Genomic DNA, 16,403 nt, shown 5'->3' with positions numbered 1-16,403 from the left:
TTAAAGTGCCACACTACGCTCATTTTTGTTTTAGTCAACCTGTGTTATTTGAAATAACTATGAAGTTGCTTTTTTTTCTGGGTTTATTTATTTTATCGTCTTGCGTGGCCTATCCCAATGCCATTCCAAATGCAAGCGCAGTTGCTGATCCTATTGCGGAACCTGAAGCAAAACCTGAAGCTAACCCGGAAGCCGATGCCAATGCAGATCCAGAAGCTTTGTTTTCAAAGGCTTTGAAAAAATGTAAGTGAAGGATAAAAGTGTATTTTATAATTGAAATTTCGAATGTATTTTCAAAAAATAAAAATTTTGCAGTTAAAGAGAAAGTGAAGAGTTCCACATCTAGCTTTGGCAAAAGCATAAGTAAAAAATTAAGTTTTGGTAAGACTGATAAAAAAGAAAATCCAAGTAAGTCTAGTTTACTTAAAAAAAAGTCTGCCACAATCGAAAAGAAATCTACTCATGTTAAAAGCAATGAGAATAATAAAAAAATCGTTCATAGTAAAATTAGTGCTATGAAGAATAAAGGCTTTCCCTCCAAAACCGATAAAACGAACAAAAAATCTATTCTTAGCAAATCCAAAACAGCTTCAACAAGACGTGATGAAGTAATTGAAAATCCTCATCATCTCGAATCGAGTAAAAAAAATACTAAAAGTAGGAGCAGTGATTCGGATCATCCCACTAAAAAATCTAAAACATGGATTGCGATGACCAGTATAGGAAATTTTCTGAAAGATGAAATGTCAGGGCATTTAGGGAATATAATTGAAGATGCAGCTTCAACAATGATACATGGAAGGTCATATAATGGGAGAATGAGCATGAATCATGCTGATTTTGGTGCGGATGATGAAGATATTCCCAATTATGGAGATGATGATGATGCCATTAGTGAAACCGAAGATGATGCTACCACCAATGACGATAACGACGAATCGAGTGAAGACGCGAATCCCGAAGAAGATAATGATAACGATGATGATGATGCAGACTCGGAAGAAAACTGACAAAAACGATTCCAAAGCAAAAAAATCCACATATTTTTATTAAGTTCCATTAAAACTAGCTTCAACATTCATTTAATAGCAATGTAAAAGTTCTTAAAGTATTAAAAAAAAAATTCTCGAAAAAAAAGGTTGATCCTAATTATTTTTTACCACTATTTTTAAATTAAAAATTGCTATCACAGATAAGAGCCAATTCGTTCTAATTCAAACTCGATGTATTTGACCTTTCCATTGTGATATTATATTAATATATTACTGTAACAACCGAACTTGTCATGCTTGAATGATTTAAATTAAAAAAATTATTATAAATTTAACAAAAACAAAAAGTATCATTATCTCCGGACTCCGAGTCTTGAAAAGTTAATTAGTTTTAATGAATTCTGTAGTATCAGAGATATTACTGTTAATACAACCAAATTGCAACTAAGAATGTGAAATGAGCTACCAACACAATGCCACTACCTGAATCTGGTACTGACTACTGGGCACAGCTCCGCTGAAATTTGGGCCTACCCATTATAAGAATTGAATATAACTCGGATATATTGGTCTTCCCCCTCTACATGCGATCACATTAACCGTGCACCATGAAAAGAGATTCAAATAGTTTGTTTCGATTTCATTTGTTTTTAATGATATTTTAACAATTTTACTATTAACGTCGAACTATTTCCACTCCAACTATTGTTCCAGTATCTAATAAAATTGTGACACATTCGATATTATTTTGATATTCTGTCTTTTATCTTTTTTGTAAAATTTAAGACTATGATTATCCGATATAGTCCGTTATTATATATCCTAAAGCAATTATAAATTATATGTTGATGATCGCAAAGATTTTATGTTCAATATTATAGACTTGAACATAACTTACCAACCGTCGATTTGATCAATCAGACATCGTGCTTCCTAATTAGAAATGTCAGTGAAAATCAAAATCTTATTATAAATGCAAACAGTTTATTATTTCTAGAATTTATTAAAATATATAACCTCAGATCAATTAATTGATAAACAGATTAATCTATCTTATTCGCTATTTCTTGGCAAAAATAGAATTTATGAACAATGTTAATTCAAAACGATTGTTCTAATTTTATTCTGCAAGTGCCAGATTATCAAGATGCTGAAGATAAGTTATTGTGTGAAGCAGTAATTAATAATCAACCGCAACAAGTTGAAGACTGGATGAAATCTAATCTAATAAAGAAATCACAGTATTTAGGTGTCTTACTCTGGACATCAATAGCTAAACATTATCAAAGAGTTTCAACTTTGCTGGTAGAAAATGGTGCTGAAATTCATCAAAAATTTTTAAATAAACCCTTGAATGATCCCACTCGATCATTGTTGCTTTGGGCTATTTATTGGAAAAATAGTTTTGCAGTGAATCTTTTATTGAAAAACAATATTGATGTCAATTGTGAAAACCAACAAGATGGAATAGGAGCTCTTTATTTTGCAATCAAATCAGAAGAGCTTGACATTATTTGTATCCTTTTAAAATATGGAGCTGATGTAAATTGCAGGGATTTTAAAGGAAACTCAATACTGCACATAGCTGTTCAAACTAACAATGTTGCAGTTATTAAAGAAATTTTGAAACGAAAACCAGATTTAAAAGCTATCAACAATTTAGGTCAAAATGCTTTGCACATTGCTACACTAGGTGCAGATGAAAAAAATAATGTAATAATAACTCTTTTAATAGAGGCAGGAGTAGCTATCGATGGTTTGGATTGTCAGAATGAAACACCATTGCTTTATGCCATAGGCTTAAGAAAAAATAATATGGTAAAATAAATAAGCGTTAATAATTCATTTAGTAGTCACCTAATTCCTTGAAACAGTAAAATAAAATAATATGATGCTCTATTCGTTTCAGGCAGAAGGGTTATTAAAATATAAAGCTGATGTGAATTTAAAAAACTACTATTCACCGCTGTTTTTAGCAATAATATTAGAAGTATCTCCAAGAGTTATAAATATTATTTCCTCACAGGCTGATATAAATGAAAAAAATATTGAGGGTGATACAGTACTGCATTATGCCTGTAAACATAATATGTCTAGTGGAAGACTCAAATTTTTACTCATATTAAAAGCTGATGTCAACATTTTTAATTCACAAGGATTAGTCCCTTTTTCTTTATTAACGAACTTGAAGTCAGAGCAAGCAGTTACAATGGTAGAACATATAGCTAGTTTGAAACTAGAGAATAAATATGTTCATAAAGATAATTGGGATATAATTTTTCATAATGAAACTTTATTAGCATTATATAACAATTATCTTTCAAGAAATGAACCTAGCATTTAATTTTTTTTTAATGTAATTGAAAAATTATTTATAACTATAAATATAAAAATACAGAAATTGAATCGAATTAAAATTTTTATTTTTCAATTTAATCATTTATTCGTCATCAAATTAATTTGTAAAAACGTAAGATAAGGTTTTTCCCGTCATTCAGTAATGATAAAAGTCAACAGAATTTATTATTATAGTAAGCAAATTCTGTTAAGGATAATAAGGTGGTTGATTATCTCAAATGATGAATTATGCGAATCATACAGAGAAAATATTGAACATATCCTCGGCCAGATGCAAAATACTCGATTAGAGCGGTCATCTTTTGTTCCCGCCAAGTTCAATGCTAACGGCCAATGCCGATTTCGGTTGGCCTACAGTCTAGAAGTAGTCCGCTGTCCTGCTCGGGCTATTAAAAGTTAAAAGTAGGAAAGAGTTAAATTGTTTTTTTTTTCACTCATATTGGCACCATTATATAAATAGAAACATTAGAAACACATTTTGCATGGGATATGTAACTAATCAACAACTGCAACCATCAAATACTTGGCCCTAGTCCTACTATGGGATCTGAGATTACAACTGAGAAATTACTTTAAGGCCGCCTTCTAACCTGTGCTGATAGCACCTAAGTGATTTTACTTTAGCAGGTTTAATATTGACCCTAGGCTTATAGAGATTATAACGAGATTCACTAAAGATCATACGTAAGAAAGTTTGTTTTTTTTCTTTTTAGGTCACTTCCTTCATTCCACTTGATAACTTCGTTATATACAACGTGAAGTTCGAATTAAAAAATTGACAATGGAAGCGTTATTGAAAGCTGTTAAAAATGGCAATATGAAAGAAGCAAAAGAAGAAATTGCATTAATGACATCAGTGTATAACACTTTGATAGATATACCCGTTAGAGAAGGAGAAACAGTTACAACAGCTTATACAGTTCTTCAGAATGCAGTCCTTAATCGACACATTACTATCGTAAAACTTCTGTTGGATGGTGGCTGTTATCCTAATCCAATTCTATCTTACCAAAAATTAGATTCAACGCCTTTATATATTGCCACTAGTAAAAAATTTTTTGAAATATCAGAGATGTTACTTTCCAAGGGTGCCAGTGTCATCGAACGCCATTATCAGACTGGTCTTACTCCATTACATCTTGCTGCTGAGAAACGAGATTATCGACTGCTCTTATTAATGCTCAAATATTGTCAAAATATCAATGTTACAGATAATAAAGACAGAACATTGTTCGAAGCCTTCATAAAAAAAGCTCAAGATTCTAGTATCGACTATGATCCTGTGAGATTTATTGAAGTATTTGAAAAACTTATTAGTAAAGGTGCCGATTTGTGTTGGAAAAATAAGTCAAAGCAAACAGTGTTGCATTTGTCAATATTACTGGAAGACAAAAGTATATTTTGTAAGTTGATATCAATGTCAAAATTAAAGCATTTAATCACTGAAGTTGATATTGAGGGCAACACAATCCTTCATTCGTTATTAAAGTCAACACTTGGAAATTCATTAAGTTCAAATGAAGACAACAATGTTGACATTTTTTTCAAACTCATTGAGAAAAGAATTCCAATCGACATATCAAATAACAAGCAAGAAACTCTTGCTCATTTAGCTGCTAAAAATAAACATTTTAAAATATTAAACATTATACTGAATCGTTCGAATGATGTGAATGCATGGGATCAAACTGAAAATACAGTTCTTCATTATTTATTGAATTACGCAGATACTTTGCCGGATTCCTTAACTGAAGTTTGGAAAAAGTTAGTAATGATTATATTATCAAAACAGGGAAAAATTGATATTAAAAATAAAGAAGGCAATTCACCTCTACATATTGCTGCCAAATCTAAAAATCTAGACATTCTATTTACAATGATTAAAGATGGAGTTGGAAATATCAATGTGGCAGATGGAGCTGGCAATAATATTCTGCATCTATTTCTACTTAAGGAAAGTGTTGATCATCATGTTATAAAAAAGCTTTTGGCCCAGGGTTTAAAAATTAATGCTGCTAACACAAATGGAAATACTGCTTTACACTTAGCGGCTGAAAAAAATTCTTACAAGTTGATAGTTATTTTGTCTGAGTTCAAGCCACTAGTAACTTTAAGAAATTCATCAGGAGATACCCCTCTTCATACATTACTTAAAGCAAGGAGTATTGACATGGATTGTGTTGAATGGTTCTTATCTATGGGTGCATCTGTTGATACTCCGAATCATCATATGGAAACACCATTGCAGTTGGCTATTTATGGAATACATAGTCATAATCGTATTGATACACAAAAATATATAAAAGCGTGTTTAGAGTTTCTAAAACGTTCAGAAAATGTAGATACTCACAAAAGTAAAGATGGGTATACAGCATTTCAATATTTATTTATTGGGGATACAATTGAAGAAAATGTATTATTACCTGTTGTTGTCAGCATGATTCACAAAGGTGCAAAAGAAAGTTTGAGTAATAGTAGCTTATTTAATATGGTATGTAAAAAAAAATACCTTAAAATTATGTTGCTTTTACTGAAAAATGATATCGCTGTCAAATCCAGTGATAGAAATGGTAATGTTTTGCATTATTTAAGTGAGTTTGACAACGGAGATTTTGAAACAATGAAATTGATCGTTGAACTATGCATGCAACGAGGTTGCGATATAAATATGAAAAATAAATTTGGATTAACACCATTTCATTTAGCTTGTGAAAAAGGATGTTTAAATGCTGCTAAAGCATTAATGGTAAATAAGGCGAATATTCATTGTACGACTGAAGAAAAAGTGACTCCATTACATTCAGCAGTTACAAGTATGAATATTGAAATTGCTAATCTTTTATTTAAGGTACTTGTTCATTATATTCTTATTACAACTAAATAAATCAATATATATTCAAGAAATATAAAAAATTAATAATCAAAATTTTACAGTATGGAGCCGATCCTAATGCCCGTCAATACGATGATCGTACACCACTTCATTTGGCAGTATATCACAAAGATTCTACCTTAATCAAGTTACTTTTTGACAATTTTGCAGAGATAAATCATGTAGACCAATATGGGAAAACAGCCTTACATTGGGCTTGTAGTTTTGACAATATTGAGGTAGCAATGTCATTAATTTCATTTGGAGCAGATATTACTATTAGAGACGCAAGTGGTAAAACTCCATATGATATTGCTATTCAATTTACTACAAGCCCATTACATAAATTAATAGCTAATTGTAAACTTGCTTTACTTTGTTCCAAACACTCACAAATTAATGTAAATCCTGATGTGAGTATCAATATATTTTATTAATTTTTCCAGAATCTAATTGAATTCATTTATATTAATTACAGAATCAACAAGATCTAGAAGCATGCAAAAGAGAGAAAGACAATCTTAAAAGAAAAATGATTGATCGACATACTTCAGTTTTTGATTTGTGTCATGCAGATGAAAATAAATTGTGCATCTACTCAAACAATTTAACTTTAAAAGAAATTTTACAGAAATCAGAACTCATGAAAAGAGATTATCCTATGTTTCGAGCTTTGATATACTCAAAGTTCTTTAAAGGTAAACGAAGACGACAGCTTCTTGAAATGGCAGCAACATCTCTGCAATGCATGGTTAAAAAAAATATACCAGATTTATGTAGTGATAAAATATTTGTTACTTTATCAAACGAAGATCTTTTAAATGTTGTGAGAGCTAATTCTATGATTATTAGCAAGAAACGAAAAATTAGACAAGATGATGGTAAATCCAAGAAAAGGTGCATTTAAAACTTGACTTGTTTTGTTTTGTGTGTTGATATTATCTTTTTGATATCCGTTTTAACATTTAATGTATTAATTAATTTTTTCGTTCAATTTCAAGTAGACTTGCGTATTCTCATTCATTCAGTGTTTAATGAAAAATTTGTAAAACAAATTGTGGTTGTTCACAGTGTGCATGTATATAAAGTACATGATGGAATTTTTGTATTAATTTTTTAACAAGAAATAAATATCATTTATATTTCATTATTCACTAATTTTCAAACGCATTATTTTGATATAAATAATTTATGCTAAATTTACCAGTGAAAAACTTAAACTAAAATGTATCTGTTGTGTAGGAGTTTAACTAGAAAATAACATATTATTACTAGCATTACATTAATATTTTTTTATTGCAACATATAGTAATTACAATGACTCGAAAATTTTTATAGACTATTTATTATATAAATAATCAAATTGTTATTTCTAAAATTCTGTAAACACCTAACAGTAATCACAAAGAAAAACAAACAAAAGAGAAAACAACTGAAAATTGTAGACAATAATTCGAACTTTTAAATAGTTACTCTATCTTAACATAGAATGTAACGATTGAATAAGAACAATAAATTCGATTATGATACATTTCAAACCTTGTATGGAACAAGGATCATTTAAATTGAAAACTTTTTTCAAGTATTTTAAAGTTGGCCAATGCGCAGTTAATTTTCGAATCTCTACACTCGATCGCGTTGACGAGATAATAGATCAATTAGTGAATTCATAAGACAAATTTGATATTTGTTTACGAATTTTCCGTTAAACGTTCGAAAGGCGGTTTATGTATTATTGACTCTTACATCTTGATTAAAGTGTGTAGCTTCAACTCAAGATGTATTGGCATACGTCGATCAGTCAACATGAATAATTCATGTGACAAAACATGTTAAAAAAGTCGTGGCATTATTATTTTAAATGTATAATACGTGTAAAGTGATGTTATACCAGGATAAATAAAAAATACAGAGTTCAAGAGAAAGATTGCAATCTTTAATGGTGATATTCGTGAGGTTTGAATAATCTCGTTGTAAAAAATCGTTTATCCAGACTATCTTCTCGTAAGATTACAACAAGTGAATTAGCGGAATCATGGACGGAGACTCAGAAAGACAATTCTACAATCTGACGATAAACGGGGACAGAATCAGGTATGCTCTGCACAAGATTCTGAGATTGCCCGATATCGAGGAGACTTGGATCTTGGACTACCTAGAAGATTTACCGAGCTACATTGACCTCGAAGAAAAAGACGTAGACGGAAATTATCCGATGACGCTGGCGTGCCAGCGGCACTCGGCTCTGGTGATGAAAGCTCTGATGAACGCGGGAGCGAACCCCAAGTGCCAGCACATGGACGGCGGCAGTCTGCTGCACAAGCTCAGCGCGAAAAAGTGGGTCGAGAACCACAGCGACGACGAGCTCAAGCGGAAAATCTGGATGCTGCTGCGGGCGGGCCTTCGCGTCGACCAGCTCGATGACAACGGCATGACGCCCTTGACCGTGGCCGCGATGACCGACAACCCGATAATGGCCCAGCTCCTCTTGTGTTACGGAGCCGATGTCGATTACATCGATTGGGAATTGAAGACGCCTCTGCATTACGCCATCGAATCTTACAGTTTTACCACTGCCTGTTGCCTCATTAGTGTACGTCCAACTGAACGTGAATTAATTCGAACTCGATCCGATGACCGAGCGTGCAATTGTTCTTGGTAATTTGTCATTGCTTACGTTTACAGGCCGGCGCGGATCCGAATATTAAACGAGATGGCGAAACCTGCCTGCACATGGCCTGCGACCTTCCGGAAGTGGGAGGCGACTTCCTGGTCCTTCTTGGCACCAAAGGCGCCTACTTGAACGAGACCGACGGAATCGATGGAGCGACTCCTATTTTAAAAGCCGCCAAGCACGGAGCTCTCGAGTACGCTCAAATATTGGTCGCGCTCGGAGCCGATGTCTATGCGCGCGATTGCCGCGGAAGATCCATGATAGATTTGGTCGACGAGAAAATAGATAAGAATTTCTTTATGTTCTTCTGGGGCTTTTTTCATCTACTCAGATTGGTCGCAACGCCGCGGAATGTCGCGGAGCACGACCTCATAGTTAAGAGCGCGGACGAAAAAATGGTGAAGTCGAAATTAGGCGTGCCCAGATTATTACGCCCATGCCTCGACGATGTCGTCAGCACGTTGAAAATTGCATTCCTATTCACGAATCTCTCCTACTACCAATATCTGGGCTTGACTGAAAATGTAATTGCAGACCTGTACTTAGACTGGAAACTTGACGAAAAGATTCTGACGAGAGAGCACGCAGTTATGGGAAATCCGAAAATGAGGTACCTGGTACTGAATGCCTATGAGAGAGGAAGATTTCGAGCCAGGATCAGAGCCGCCGCCTTCGCGGCGTTCAAGAAGTTATTACGTTACCCTGAACTGTCTTACTCGTGTTTTTATCGCATCACAAACTACTTGTTCAATGGCGATTTGTTGAACGTCATTGCAGCCACCGATATAAGGAATCGTCCATCTGACTACGCGAGACAACTTCGAATGGAGAAAGAAATCAAAGAGGGAAAAGAGGGTAAGCTTACCGATTATACTTGCTTTTAACTTTTTTATTTTTTAGTAAAACTTTATTGTAATTTACAGTGGACGCACTTTTCTCGCTTTAGATCAACCTTCTCAATCAATTATCGCAATCTTTCAAGCTTACCAGAACTGCAAACTACAATTTTATTATATTTTATTATTTTCTCAATACGTTCATTATAATATAAAATTATAAAAAATTGTATCCTAAATTTTAAATAAAATATTGCAAATTCTATTTTGTATTGCACTGAGAAGGCGTTGATCAATTTTAACAAATTCAGAAACAACCAATTTTTAATTATCTTTTTTGTATGATTTCTAATTTTAAGTTATTATCATTTTATCCATTGTAGATTTAGGCGATCAAAAATTCAATTTTTCACTCCATTTTCTCGCTAGATTCATTTTTTTCAAACATCATCTAAAAAATCATTCCTTCGAAAAATATCTATGAGCTTAAAATGAACTATTACGATTGGCCGACAAAAATTACTTCAATGGTTTCTTCTCTCATTATAAATGCCCTCTCTTAAGAAAATTGCATTACTGCGATTTCCTTGAAAATGACTCCAATTCATAATCAACTAAAGCTAATTATAAATTATAAACAAATCTAATTAATGCATAATTGCAAACATTAATTAATCATTAATATAAAATGAGCACACAAAAAGATACCGGATTCCAAACTGGAACGGAATATCATGACCCAAGTGTAGAGAAATATCTTTTTAAACTCGAACTCGGGAGCGAAAACGGCCCAAGTTCATATAGACTTGGTGCCATTTTTTCCCTTGAATTTAAAAAGATAACTTCACGACAAAAATAGTCTGCTCTCCAATTCTGTTACCTTAAACGCTCGCGTCCACGAAGCAATGTGTCCAATTTGTGCATGATTGCACATTGATATACAACGGTCAACTGACAGTTCAGTTTCCAATTTTTACAGCTCTTTGGAAGGAACATTTGTTATTTAACAAATGTGATTCCCGACCACAGCTCATTGAATTTACCTGTAACACGTGTGTATACGTGGTTAGGTATGTGTTATCAATTCTAAGTAGTGAGACAGGCAATCGAAATGAATAAAAAAACAAATAGACGTAAGTCTTTTAAAGGTATGTTATTATTGTTTACGAAATATTGATGAATCAATACTAATGTTTTGTTATTTTATTAAGATGAACTGAAAAATTCTCAAGAGAAATTAACCATTACCAAATTATTGGCGGCCGCAAAAAATAATCAAGTCGAAGTCGTCCGAAATTCATTGAAAACTTATGGATTGCCTCGCGATGGCCCAAAAACAACGGCATTTTCTATTTTAAAATTAATGGTACAATCAGAGAACAGAGAAACAATAATACAGCTACTACTTGATGCCGGTTGTCCAGTAAATGATTTAAACACTGATGCTCAGGAGCCAACACTCTTGTATTCAGCTGTACAAAGACAAAATGACAAAATTGTTGAAATGCTGCTTGACAAAGGAGCTCAAATTGGAATTAAGAATCATTATTCTGGTTTGACTCCCATGCACCTTGCTGCTCAGAAAGCCCAGTACAAAAGTCTTTGGACTATGTTAAATCATGAAGTTGATGTCAACATTACTGATAACACTGGAAAAACAGTATTACAAATAGTATGCAATGATGCAGTATTTGATGAAAGTTTAACAAATAAAGTACAGATTAATGTTATAAAAAAACTTCTAGAAAAAGGAGCTCTTGTCAATATTACAGATGATAGTGGAAATACTGCATTGCATTCATTACTTTCTAATTCATCCAGAGGCTACAATGATGAACCAGTTCTTGAACTAGTCAAAACATTCTTTCAAAAAGGATTGAAGTGGAAAGTAGATAAACATGGTCAAAATTTTGCACACATAGCAGCTGGAAATAATCATTTCAAAACACTGAATTATTTGCTTGATTTTGTTGAAGATGTTAATGAAGTTGATGCAAAAAGCAAAACTATACTGCACAAATTGTTGGAAGGTCTAGATAATTTATCCAAATTCGTGCCAAAAGAAGCTGAACATGTTATTGTCAGATTAATATCTATGGGTGCTTCTTTTGATATCAAGAGTTCTTCTGGTGATGCAGCTATTCATCAAGCTATAAAATTGAAAAATATAGACTTAATTTTAGAAGTTTTACAAGGAGCTGGAAATTTTAATGTTCAAGACCAGTTCGGTAACACAGTTATCCATCATCTTTTACAATTAAAAAATATAGAGCTAGAAATTATTGATCAATTGCTAAAATCAAACAAATTTAATTTAGATTTAATAAATTTGAAAAAAGAGTCAGTTCTACACTCTGCTATTAAAAATAAGCATTACAACATTTTGTATCTTCTTTTACAAAGATCTTGTAATGTTAGAATTCAAGATTTCAATGGCGATAGTGCTCTTCATCTTTTAATGAATAATAAAATAGATGACGAAAATTTAGTGCAACATCTGTTGAGAAAAGGAGCCGATAACACAGCTAAGAACAAAATGGGTTTGACACCTTATCACATTGCTGGTTGTACATATCTCAAAGAACTAAAAAAAAGTTTTTTAATGATGTTGAAACATAGCAATGATATTTTTCTATTGCAATCTCAATGCAATGAGTACAATGAAAATATATTACACATTATTCTTAAGCAAATTTTGATTGAAAAAAATGTAGATTCAATTTATTATGAAATCATTAGATTACTTTTGTATAAAAAAGTAAAGTTAGATTTAATAAATTGTTTTGGAAAAATGCCTGTGCATATTCTTGTAGATATTAGTAATGATCATTTGACTGAATTTATTCTAAACAACTCTTCAAAAGCTAATATTCTGAGTAATGAAGGAAGATCAGTACAGTATTTCTGGCAAAAATGCAACAGTAATGCTTTGAAAAAATCGCCACATATAATGAAGAAGTTATTACTTCTGCTAAACCAGATTCAATGTGAATCTATAGTTAAGTCTGAAAACAAAAACGATATAGAATGTTACTTGAAGATATTAGATGATTCCATTGAGGAAAATAAGGTACTTTCATTTTTGATTTTAATATTTAATTTTATAATCTTTTTTTAATCAATATATATTTTTATTTAGTTAATACTTCAGAAAAAAAATGAAGAAGTTCAGGCTTTAAAGCAAATTCAAATTGGAAAGTATGCAAACTTATTTGATTTGATGGTAAGAAGCAGTAGTGTCATGGGTAATTATGCATACAACAAAAGTCTGGAGGAAATTATTGCCTCCGAAAATTTTGCGGAAAAATTTCCTCATCATTTTACATCTATTAAAGTTGCTTATCACGATATTTGCCACAGGAAGCAACTAAATGATAAGACTGTAACAATTTTAAAAAATAATATAGATCATTTTCTCCCGAAAGAAATTTATGAAAAAATTGTCAGTTATTTAAATAATGTGGATATGGATTATCTAATCACTTGTTACAGGCTAGATAGAAAACGCCCTGCTACTAAATGTTAAATATCAATAGTTATTAAAAGTAATGTAAATTTTAGAAAATTATTTAGTGCAAATTGTAATTAAACATTTCTGAGAAATAAAATTAAATAAACGAAGTTTTAATATTTCCTTTCATTATTCCGTATTCGTACTTACCGCTTTAAAGCATGCGCACAAGCGAAAGTGAGATCGGTGACCCGGGCAGTCTCAAAATAGATCGCGCAACAATAATAAATAAGACATAAATAGAAAGTAAAATAAATAGTATTAGGTCTACGAGTTTAGACTCTGAAAAATAATGCGCAGATACCACAATTTTCCTATAGAATTTTGCGTTAGTTCACTTTCCTTTGTAAACATCGATCTATTGTGTAAAGTGTTTTCAAAACAAAATTCAGAAATAAGAGATTTAAGATGCCAATTTTAAAATTTCACTAAAAGTATCGAGTCTGCTTTGAAAAATACTCTCACAGAGATTCGTCATAATTCATTAATTCTGCCATAAAGAATAATTCTTTATTGAAAAGTTTTCCTAAGTTAAAAATAAAAAACATTTTGTTCTAGACAATATTAGTTACTTGGAAATTATAATATATACGCATACAAAATACTATATCAAAATGGAAAAGTTAAAAAATACTTTGTGCGAAAGAATAAAAAATCAAGAACAAGTTAAAGAAATGTCAGTGAATTTTGAATCTATGAAAAGCGACGAGTTGAGAGTTTCTATGGTAATGTCTATGTGCCTTATTTTTGATATCACACCATATTGTGCATTAATTCAAAAAAATAAAAGTAACGTCTGTACGGGCATCCATGAACTAAATGACTATAAAAGTAAAGAATTCAAAAATGAAGCAACCAGACTTTTTAGTAAACAAAATAAAAGTTATGAAGAAGTATGGAAATCGTGGATATTATACAACAAAGCTATCGCACATTCTCCAAAGGATTCCAAAAATTTAGCATTAAGTTATGCTTATAGATCATCGTTATTTTATTCTCAAAAAAAATTTGAAGAATGTTTGACAGATGTTGATCGTGCCCTAAAACTTATTGAATGTACTGATAAAATAATAGGAAAATTATTATGCAAAAGATTGGAATGTGGGTTGTTTTTGGGTAAAACCCCAATAGTAATTGAATCAATTGAGAAAATGAAAAGTTGGGTTGATATTGCTAAATTACCCGGTGAAGAGGTAAGAAGATACTCAGAGAAAATAAAAAAAACTGAAAAAGATTTTCATACATTTCCTAATAAATATTCACCCAATGATAATAAAATTGAGGAGAAAAAAACTCCAGATTTTCCAAGAAATAAATCAATTCCATGTGCCTCTTCTGCAATTAGTTTAAAGTATGATGACATTTTTGGAAGATACGTAGTGGCCAATCGCAGAATTTATCCAGGTGAAGTTATAGCGGTTGAAAAGAGTTATTGTGCAGTTCTCTCTGAAGAAAGTGCTTTCACTCACTGTTCTCATTGTCTTCAATTTTGTTGGAGCTTGATTCCCTGTGAATACTGTGTAAATACAATGTATTGCTCAGAAAAATGTAAGGAAGAATCTTGGGTACAATATCATGACATCTTATGCTCTGAATTTCATTGTTATAAAAAATTAGGTATATCTAATTTGGTTTTGTTGAGTTTCAAAGCAGTTATTAAAGCTATGAGACAAGCTGGAAGCATAGAGAAATTAAAATTAGAAATTGAAAAAACAGATAGTCTAGGTATGCAATAATAATTATCTTGATACTCAAAAAATACATTTGATTTATTTATTTTAAATAGATCCACTAAAGAAAGGATTTAGTCAAGATGGAATCTTCAATAGTGAAAGTTATGCAACTTTTTACCAACTTACTACAAACACTCATAAACGAGAAGTACAAGATCTCTTTGAAAAAGCATTTGTCACCAGCCAAATTATATTTCATGCTTGTGTTTGTACTGAACTGTTTGGAAAAAGATTCAGCCCATCCTGGAAAGAGATAAATGATGATTCGAATGTTCTTTTTTTTGGAGGTTTAATTTTGCGCAATATGCAACTGATAGAATCCAATGCTCATAGTGTATTGATATTAATTTATCTACTTTTATTTACAGAATGCAATAATTTTGATAATTATTAAACATTTTCCATTTTTTAAATTCATATTTTGTAGCATTCTGAAGAACGTCAATCAATACCTCATGTAATTGGTCATGATATTTTGCCATTTTTAAGTTTATTCAATCACAGCTGTAATCCAAATGTATCAAGAGTCTCTTCAAAAGATGGTACAATTTCATTTGCAATACTTCCAATTGAAGAAGGTGAACAGGTAAAATTACAACAAATTCTTTTGAAAATTTTAATTTTTAATAGAGAATCAAACATATAACATGGAATTAAAAAATTATTGCATATTTCAGCTCTTTGATCAATACAGTTGTATTCACTCTATGCAAACAAAGGAAGAGAGAACGTCTGTACTAAAACAGTATCATTTTGATTGCCAGTGTTCTGCATGTCTGAATGATTGGCCATTGTATAAAAATTTAAAAAGTATTAAAGTAAGTACACTATAAGATTTTCAAAATTGAAAACCAAGATTAAAAAATTTATTTTATCCGACCTTATTAGGATCTATCTCCGGATGTTGACAGCATTATGCAGCAGAATTTGAATGATTTGCTAGAAATTTGCAACTTTGTCCGCAGCGAAGAATTTCATGACAAACCTGATTTGATTACAAAAGTTGCAAGAATTATTGATTACCTTGCACAAAAAGTTTCTATGCCTTGCTCAGAAATATGTGTTGCTGTTGAAACTTTAAAACAATTGTTCTTAATTAATCATGGGGCTAAATGGTCTTAAATTCTCAATTTTTCTTTTGTAATAACCCAAATGAGAGAGAGAGAGATGAATGGGAATGAATTATTGAAAAATATTTAGTTCTCCATTTTTGCATATACTTTTGTATTAAGAGTAACTATTTAATAAGTATGTTTATTATTTTCACAATAAGCATTTGAATGTACTAATATTCCATGAGATATATTTCAAATAAAATGTTCTTTTCCATTGCATATTCACGAATATGTTAATATGTTTTAATTTTTCTGCAACAAAAAATGTATCAAGAATATAATATTTTATATATAGCTTCCTACATTAATTTT

At 31.5% G+C, this 16,403-nt stretch overlaps 3 protein-coding genes across 3 annotated transcripts; all 3 read left to right on the top strand.

The window, feature by feature from the left end:
- The first annotated feature begins 29 nt into the window (after positions 1-29).
- Positions 30-7,310, top strand: LOC106651323 (serine/threonine-protein phosphatase 6 regulatory ankyrin repeat subunit B-like). The gene is made up of 7 exons (XM_023462262.1): positions 30-243; positions 316-1,007; positions 2,088-2,810; positions 2,902-3,328; positions 4,088-6,198; positions 6,285-6,635; positions 6,701-7,310. The coding sequence occupies exons 1-7, from the start codon at positions 60-62 to the stop codon at positions 7,127-7,129; spliced, it is 4,917 nt and encodes a 1,638-aa protein (XP_023318030.1). The 5' UTR covers positions 30-59; the 3' UTR covers positions 7,130-7,310.
- A 418-nt stretch (positions 7,311-7,728) lies between these two features.
- LOC106651321 lies at positions 7,729-13,272 on the top strand. The gene is made up of 4 exons (XM_023462260.1): positions 7,729-8,815; positions 8,908-9,751; positions 10,944-12,802; positions 12,872-13,272. The coding sequence occupies exons 1-4, from the start codon at positions 8,258-8,260 to the stop codon at positions 13,256-13,258; spliced, it is 3,648 nt and encodes a 1,215-aa protein (XP_023318028.1). The 5' UTR covers positions 7,729-8,257; the 3' UTR covers positions 13,259-13,272.
- A 291-nt stretch (positions 13,273-13,563) lies between these two features.
- Positions 13,564-16,310, top strand: LOC106651469 (SET and MYND domain-containing protein 4-like). The gene is made up of 5 exons (XM_014369986.2): positions 13,564-14,968; positions 15,030-15,310; positions 15,404-15,562; positions 15,654-15,794; positions 15,865-16,310. Exons 1-5 carry the CDS (start codon positions 13,858-13,860, stop codon positions 16,096-16,098), a joined length of 1,926 nt encoding a protein of 641 aa, XP_014225472.1. The 5' UTR covers positions 13,564-13,857; the 3' UTR covers positions 16,099-16,310.
- The last annotated feature ends 93 nt before the right edge of the window (positions 16,311-16,403 follow it).

This window comes from Trichogramma pretiosum, unplaced genomic scaffold (genome assembly GCF_000599845.2).
Source record: "Trichogramma pretiosum strain Unisexual culture from Peru unplaced genomic scaffold, Tpre_2.0 scaffold9, whole genome shotgun sequence".
Taxonomy (NCBI): domain Eukaryota; kingdom Metazoa; phylum Arthropoda; class Insecta; order Hymenoptera; family Trichogrammatidae; genus Trichogramma; species Trichogramma pretiosum.
The sequence above is the reverse complement of the archived record's forward strand: the minus strand, read 5'-3'. Positions and strand labels throughout refer to the sequence as shown.

What these genes read in the sequence shown, in the direction of transcription:
- LOC106651323 (XM_023462262.1), top strand. Translation starts at nt 60, where the DNA reads ATGAAGTTGCTTTTTTTTCTGGGTTTATTTATTTTATCGTCTTGCGTG. An exon ending in ATGCAGACTCGGAAGAAAAC is followed by an intron (nt 1,008 to 2,087) that starts TGACAAAAACGA and finishes TTATGAACAATG; the next exon opens with TTAATTCAAAACGATTGTTC. An exon ending in TTGCTAATCTTTTATTTAAG is followed by an intron (nt 6,199 to 6,284) that starts GTACTTGTTCAT and finishes AAAATTTTACAG; the next exon opens with TATGGAGCCGATCCTAATGC.
- LOC106651321 (XM_023462260.1), top strand. Translation starts at nt 8,258, where the DNA reads ATGGACGGAGACTCAGAAAGACAATTCTACAATCTGACGATAAACGGG. An exon ending in CTGCCTGTTGCCTCATTAGT is followed by an intron (nt 8,816 to 8,907) that starts GTACGTCCAACT and finishes TTACGTTTACAG; the next exon opens with GCCGGCGCGGATCCGAATAT. An exon ending in AATCAAAGAGGGAAAAGAGG is followed by an intron (nt 9,752 to 10,943) that starts GTAAGCTTACCG and finishes TATTTTATTAAG; the next exon opens with ATGAACTGAAAAATTCTCAA.
- LOC106651469 (XM_014369986.2), top strand. Translation starts at nt 13,858, where the DNA reads ATGGAAAAGTTAAAAAATACTTTGTGCGAAAGAATAAAAAATCAAGAA. An exon ending in CAATTGAAGAAGGTGAACAG is followed by an intron (nt 15,563 to 15,653) that starts GTAAAATTACAA and finishes TGCATATTTCAG; the next exon opens with CTCTTTGATCAATACAGTTG. An exon ending in AAAATTTAAAAAGTATTAAA is followed by an intron (nt 15,795 to 15,864) that starts GTAAGTACACTA and finishes CGACCTTATTAG; the next exon opens with GATCTATCTCCGGATGTTGA.